General features: G+C 37.3%; 1 protein-coding gene across 1 annotated transcript in view; it reads left to right on the forward strand.

The window, feature by feature from the left end:
• The window catches only part of LOC145261103 (protein unc-93 homolog A-like), a 94,933-nt gene that overhangs the window by 18,305 nt on the left and 69,128 nt on the right, over positions 1 to 7,500 (forward strand). Inside the window, exon 2 of the mRNA XM_080119320.1 lies at positions 226 to 3,647. Within this exon, the coding sequence (XP_079975446.1) occupies positions 2,208 to 3,647 (1,440 nt within the window). The 5' untranslated portion in view covers positions 226 to 2,207. The remainder of the gene's footprint in view (positions 1 to 225; positions 3,648 to 7,500) is intronic.

Raw genomic sequence — 7,500 nt, forward strand, 5'->3', positions numbered from 1 at the left:
TTATTTAATATTTTTCACGAAATTTCTGACACACCTAGTGTTATATTGGCCGAAACGTGGTGGAAATAACACTGATGACAAGAATAGTAGTTAAAATAACATAAATTAATATTCCATGTGATATTTTGAAAAATATCTACCTACCATTTGAAACATATTGTAACATCTCATTGCAAGTTATGATACAGATTGAAACAGTTTCTTTTGTTTGTTATCTATTTTTAGATGTCAACAAACCAATGGAGCCCGGATGACATAATCGTAGTACTACTACGCGCTAGTTTATGAATGAATACATTGTATGAATGGGTTGATACTGGCCGCCTATCTGTTGTAGTCGTCGCCCATTTCTCTGATGACCGCCACACACGGAAGGTGTGTTGTTTATGTTGCGATGCCATTAAGAGGCCACATTTTCCAACGAATATCGACGATTTAGTCCAACGTAAACAGCAGGAAAAATAATATAAAGCAATAAAAAAAAAAACAAAAAAAAACGCTGGTTTATTTTTACAAAGAGAATAATAAAGACGGTTGATGATTTGACAACAAAAAAAAAAAAAAAAAAGAGAGAGAGAGAGAGAGAAAGAAAACAAATAACATGTAGAAAGAAAGAAACCAGCTCGTGAACGTGCTTATCATCAACAGATACCCAAACCGAATCTAACAGCCACCCGTTTATAAGCGAGTATACGTACATATAAATATAAAACAGACGTCTCTGATATTGACGCAACGTTCGTTCCAAAAGTGTTTGTTAACTTGCTTGTCACTAAACAAATATTGGTTTACCGATTTCCAGATACCAGACTCCACTTTCGCAGACATTCCAACATTTTATCTGGAGCGAATCTACAGAAATTTCAAAAGAAACGAAAACAACAACCTTGCAGTATTGTTAAAATAAACAAACACTGCAATACAGCAAAATCAGCACCATCAATTGACAACCATACACACGCATATGCATAACTATATATATATATATATATATATGTATATATATTTATCTACACGGAGACTGTTTCGCTATATCACAGATCGTTACTTAGGATAGACCCAGCCAGCGGTTTTATCAACAGTCGAACTGCGATTAGTAGGATGCAATAACGCAATCAGCACAAGCTTTGGAATAAACGAAATGTTAATATCTAAACGAACATTATCAACTACCGAAAGTGCTCTGTTCTTTTAAGAAGAGTCCTGGATTATCGCAAGTGGGAATATGCGTGTTCTCTTGCATCAAGCATAAAAAATATTCTGATTTTTCTTTTTAGTTTACATTATTAAGATTTTTTAATTAAACACAAATGCATCAAATACATTATAACCATTAAATACACGAATCAATGCATAAATAGATTAAATATATTATATTAACATAAATAAATAAATTATACATAAATACACGCATATATAACTATATTAAACATGATAATAAATACATGGATATAAAAATACATTAAATATATTATCATAAATGCATAAATAAATTCAGAAACACATTATATATAATATATTCATATATAAATATAAGATATTGTCATAAATATATTATACATAAATATATTACTATATAAATACACTAAATATATTATCATAAATACATATATGTATACATTATACATAAATACACAAGTACACAACTACATTAAAGATATCATAAATCCACAAATACAGTAAATATATTATCTTTAAAATAATTTAAAAAAAAACCAAAGAAAATCGATAAAATAAAATTTAAAAAAATTGGATTCTTTACTTCAAATGAAACCATTTTCAAAAAATATGAAAAGAAATTCATCTTGACCGGATAATAAAATTTATTCCATGTGTTAAAAAAAAGACTTTATAAAAATAAATTATGAATTCTAACAATTAACAAGAAAAACAACAAAAAAAAATAAACATAATTATTTAATGTACATAAAAATCAAAATTTAAAATAAAATTGATTAAAAACGGATCTCTACTTTTTTATATTGATAATGTGATTATAAAATATCTTTATTTGAAGTTGTTTTTTATAATGCGTGTTATCTGTTTATTGTAGGCTGTCTAATTTTTAATATATGGAAATATTCAATAAATGGGCCATACATTTAAACAACAGAAAAACAATTAATAATTTAATTTACATATAACGTCAAAATTAAAAAAACAACAGCAACAAAAACAACAAAAAAACAACAACAAAAAAAAACAATATGAAGTCCGATGAACAGAAGCTATTAACAAACCCCGGTTATAAACTAGTATGTAGCAATCCGCGTGACAAATCCATGTTCGCCCAATCTTCCTACTTCGGAGACAGCTACCCCTGTGGTGAAACCAACAGCAGGAGTAGCAGTGTTTCCAAAAACACCTCCTCGGCCGGACCGGGGACACGGCGCAGCACTATCAATTCGTACATGATGTCAAACCTCAGCTATCGTTTTTATTCCTTGCCCATGGATCTCATGAAACGAACAGAATATCCCTCGACGGGTGTCCGGTTTTCTGACCAACCCGATCAGCATTACCACCACCACCACCACCACAACCACCACGACCACCACCATCGCATCCACAACAGCAACTCCAGCACAAGCCACACCCCTCAAGACACAACCGGAAACGAAACCGGCGCTTCACCACCAGTCCTCAAAGATCGATCTGCTTACAAGAACGTCTTCGCCGTTGGTTTTGCATTCATGTTTGTCTACACAGCGTTTGTGTCGTTACAAAGCTTACAGAGCACCCTAAATACGGACGGGGGTGTAGGGGTCGTATCCCTCAGCTGTATGTATACGTCCACGGTTATATCGTGCTTAATTGCACCATGGGTCATCAGCAAATTGACCTGCAAATGGACAATAGTTGTGGCCTTCGTCTTATTCTCTTGCTATTTCGCAGCGAATTTTTATCCGAAACATTTCATGCTCATACCGGCTGGAATTATCCTGGGTCTGCTGGCCGGACCCTTATGGAGCGCCCAGGCCACCCTAGTTACCACCCTAGGAATCACCTACGCTGAACGGACCCAAAACTATGACGCGGATTCGGTGGTCAATAAGTTCATGGGTATATTCTACGCATTTTACCAAGCCAGTCAGATTTGGGGCAACATCATTACAGCGGCAGTTTTATATAGCAACGACACGTTGAAATCAACCAAGGACACGGATCTCTGGTTGAGTACCGCGTCTACGACCAATAAGTCATCCTTGCTGACCACGTACGCAAACTATGCCTTTCGGAACTTATCTTCATCTCTATCACCTTCGTCGCATCCTTCGATCGCTCTTAACTTCCCATTATTGCCGACATGGAGAAAGTGCGGCTCAATGTTCTGTCACTTACCGCTCGTGGATCCGGGGTCCGAGTATCGGGACACTAACCCGATTATCGAGGGTATATCAGACGACTCCCGACACATGCTGCTTGGAGTCTATCTCATATGTGGTATCATGGGCGCTATAATAATAATGACCCTACTCGATACGGAAGGTCAGACCAAAGAAGAGGAAATCTGTGAATGTACATCTTCCAAAGAACTTTGTCTGGCTACAATCAGGATGCTCGGGGACTATCGGTGCCAACTTCTGATACCTCTGGTGCTTTTCCTAGGCTTACAACAAGGATTCCTTTTCGGGGATTTTACTAAGGTAAGCGTTTTCTCTTCTTTCGTCTTTTATTTTGTTTTTGTCAATCTACGTGTGTTTAAGTAAAATAAACAAATTAAATTAAAAAACAAAACAAAACAAAAAAACGCGCGAAATGCGCAGTCACGTGATTCACATTTTTTCAGTTTCGTTTCGAAATTACAAACACACTTTTTGTGATCAGTGATCCGTACAACTATAATAAAGTGTTAAAGCTAATTCCATTTTATCATTATCGCTTCTGTTCGATCTTGAAAAAAAAATTAAACAAAACAAAAAAAAACAAAACAATAGATACTCTTGTAAGGGTACCTTCACGTGTAAGTATGAGGCAAGGGTTGCGCAATGCACAACGACACCTCTCCTGAATCGGCACTGCTTAAGTCCAGTGGCAAGGAGAAGTTCAGGACGACTGGAAACAAATGCCAGGATAAACGGAGAACACATGCAGCACTTGAAATTCCCAAATGGCTACCCACTCTAATACTAAGCAGGCTTAATTTATCATATGCATATGTGCGTGAGAACAATTCTCGACCTATATACTCAACAAATTCTTTGATCTACAGGCTTGAAATTTGGTATATATGATATTCAGACATGTGGAAAACATTGTAATCGATATTCATCCTGGAAAAGAGCTGCTAAGGGTAAAAATTTAAAAATTGGTACGTAGGAGGTGTCAGCGTTTTTTTTTTGTTTTGTTTTTAAATCTGTTTGTCAACTGTTTCACGAATGCGCATGCGTGAATCGTTCACATGACAGATTACTTATGGTAAGAATACGTAGGTTTAAAAACATTTTTTTGGAGGCTAGACGAGTAATTTTTGTGAAAGTCTTGTTGGGGTGGCCATAGGTTGGAGCTCAGATTAGGATTTGCAATGAAAATAACGATAGAGCAGAGACAGGTTTGCAACGTCTCTTCTCTGAGTAAGAGGGTGAAGAGAAGAGAGAAAAGCGTCAGTTTTGAGTCTTGTTGATACAGGGTAGAGTACTTAGAGCAGATCCTCTCCAGATGTGGCAACGGTACTTCATTTTATGACGTTTTATGCTCTTGTAAAAGGTAAAAGATTGTATCGAGATTGAGATAGTGTCTGAAGCGTTTTCTTCGATTCACGTCAATTTCCGATTTTTTTTTTTTTTTTTTTTTTTGTGGCAGGATGAGTCTTTCATCTTCTGCTTTGGCGAGTAGCGCTCACCAAATTCTAGCGTCTCTTTGAAGCGAGCGCCTCATTATTTTATTGCGAAGCTCGTCTGATCTTCTGAAGTAGGGCGCCATTTTGAATCCTATATCGTCATGGATTTTGAAGACACTAACGATAAGGACGCAGAATCATGAAAACGAATTTTCTTATCTTTGATTTCATTCCGTTTGTCTATATATATTTTCGTCGTTTATAATTCCCAATTGTTAGATAATTAAAAAGAAGATCAAACGCCATAACATAAGCCTCGTTCTGATTTATCTATACTCCAAATATCCCGGTCTCCTTGACAGGTTTGTTTTCCAGCCAATCGCCGTGGAGACGAGTGGAGCGATAAGCCTCGCCATGTGTGACTATCTAAACAAACCTGCTAATGACGCGCCACGCAGTGAACCGTCTCACAACGTTTCGGCCGGTGTAACCTATAACCTTCTTCAGGTGTATCTTACGGAACTGAAACGTTGGAAATTCTTTGATTTAGTGTCTTGTGCATATGGGTTACATTTCATTAAAATCAGATGCGCGTATTTGAAGTTTAAAGGGGTCATTAAGAAATGGGGGCAGGTAGATATTCAGAAAATAGAGGTTAACGTAGATATTTCGGACCACTTCTATTGTCTTCCGCAGTGAATTTCATGCATATGATTTAAATGTACTATAAAAAAAGAAAGATATACGACGTGCCTCCAATAAGTTTCTAGACTTTTTTCGTATGAGCACCTTTATTGATAGTACACACATAAAACTTTAGTCCCCTTCAAAGTAATCATCTCCGGCTGCAGTACACTTGTTGGTACCGTTCCAACAGCTTCTAGAAGGCTCTGTGGAAGTCTACTTTTGTGAGCGAATCAATGACTCTCGTCACAGCCCCTTTTATCGCCTCGTCTCATAACGACAATCTCTAAGGGTTTCCTTGAGCTTAGGGAATAACCAAAAGTCATAGGAGCAAAGGTTGGGCTATATAGAGAGTAAAGAATTGTCTTGATACCAATCTTGGTCAAATAGTCTGTGACAAGGATGGAGTTGTGGACTGGTGCATTGTCCTGGTGAAATGCCACTGACCTGATTTGAAGAGTGATGGTCTCTTCCGACGGAATTTCTTTCTAAACTCTTTTGAAACCTCAACATAGTATTCCTACCTGCACAGTGATGACCCGTTGCATGTAAATCATGCCCGTGCTGTCGAAAAAAAAAGGATCATCATACGTTTTTGGGTGGATTTGTTTGTCCGGTCTTCTTGGGCTTGGGATAGCCAGCATGCTTCCACTGAGATCTCTGTTTCTTGGTCTCTGGGTAAAAGCATTAGATCGATCCAGCTTCCATCGCAGGTAACCAGGACATCAACAACTGCGGGATCTGAATTGATCGACCATATCCCTGCAACCATGACAACATTTTTCTTTCTGATCTTTGCTCAGCACCCTTGGGACAAACGTCGCGCAAACGTCCGCATCTTCAATCCCTCACGAATAATTGTGTGTACAGTTCCCACACTGATATCACACTGTGCACACCGTCTTTTTAGACACACGATGGTCCTTATCCATGAAATTCTTTATTTGACCAATCAACTTTGGTGTTTTAATTCCCTTACTCCTCTCATATCTTTATAATCCCTCACAGACTCTCTGTCTTCCTTGAATCTCTTATGCCACTCAAAAAGTGATGCTCGATTCATGTAAGATCAAAAGCAGTCTGAAGTATTCCATACGTTTCTGTGGTATTTTATTTTCCAAATTTATGACATAATTTTATTGCATATCGTTCATCTAAAGTGTCCTCACGTCCAGATTGCATTTTTGAAATTCACCAGTTGTGGCAATCAGGCTTTAGTAGAGTGTATTACAATTCCTACTGTAGCTGTTCATTTCAATGGCCAGTCATGTCATAAGATGTATAACAACACCATACTGAAGTTTCAATTTTCAATTATGGAAACTGATCTTTCCTCACTAGCGAGCTCATACATACCAATGGTTAATCTTAAGTTAAACACGATTACCGCCTTTCAACTCTGGTAACACCATGCCTTGCCAGGAGGGGGCGATACAGTTACGTTCACTTCCGTTTTGTATCTTTCACTCTCTTTTCACTGGAACTTAGGACAATGCAGATGTGACGGAAACAACTTCTAGGTTCTGGTGACAGCCAGACCGCATTTGAACTCTCAAAGAATATTGAGGCCTAAACGCAAGTAACGTTACTCATTCAACTTTCGCTACAAACTTTTACAAACTTGATTTGTAATTAAATGTAAATAAATCTACATTTTTTTGTTATCATATATCGTGTACTTCGTGTCTTCATTACGCAACCTTTGCTTCTTTCACCTTCCTTACAACATGGAGGATGGGATTGCCAATTGCATAAGCAGGCGACTCTGTCCTCCACAAGTCTACGACAATTATAAATGCTTGTATAAAAAAGTTTGAAAACTTACTGAAACCACCTCGTATTCGAAGTCATGCTGGTACTATACTCCCGTAGCCCTCGTAGGAGTGTGCTTAGAGATTCCGGAATACTTTTATAGTTTTCACCGGTAAATTTTACGTGTAAGAATACACTTGTAGATTTTTGTTTGGCCATAGCGTTCGTTCATTTTATTTTAGGAAGGAGCAACCCAGACATCAAGTTTAGAAACATTGGATATG

Source organism: Euprymna scolopes, chromosome 37 (genome assembly GCF_053919585.1).
Source record: "Euprymna scolopes isolate OS-2025 chromosome 37, ASM5391958v1, whole genome shotgun sequence".
Classification (NCBI taxonomy): Eukaryota; Metazoa; Mollusca; class Cephalopoda; order Sepiida; family Sepiolidae; genus Euprymna; species Euprymna scolopes.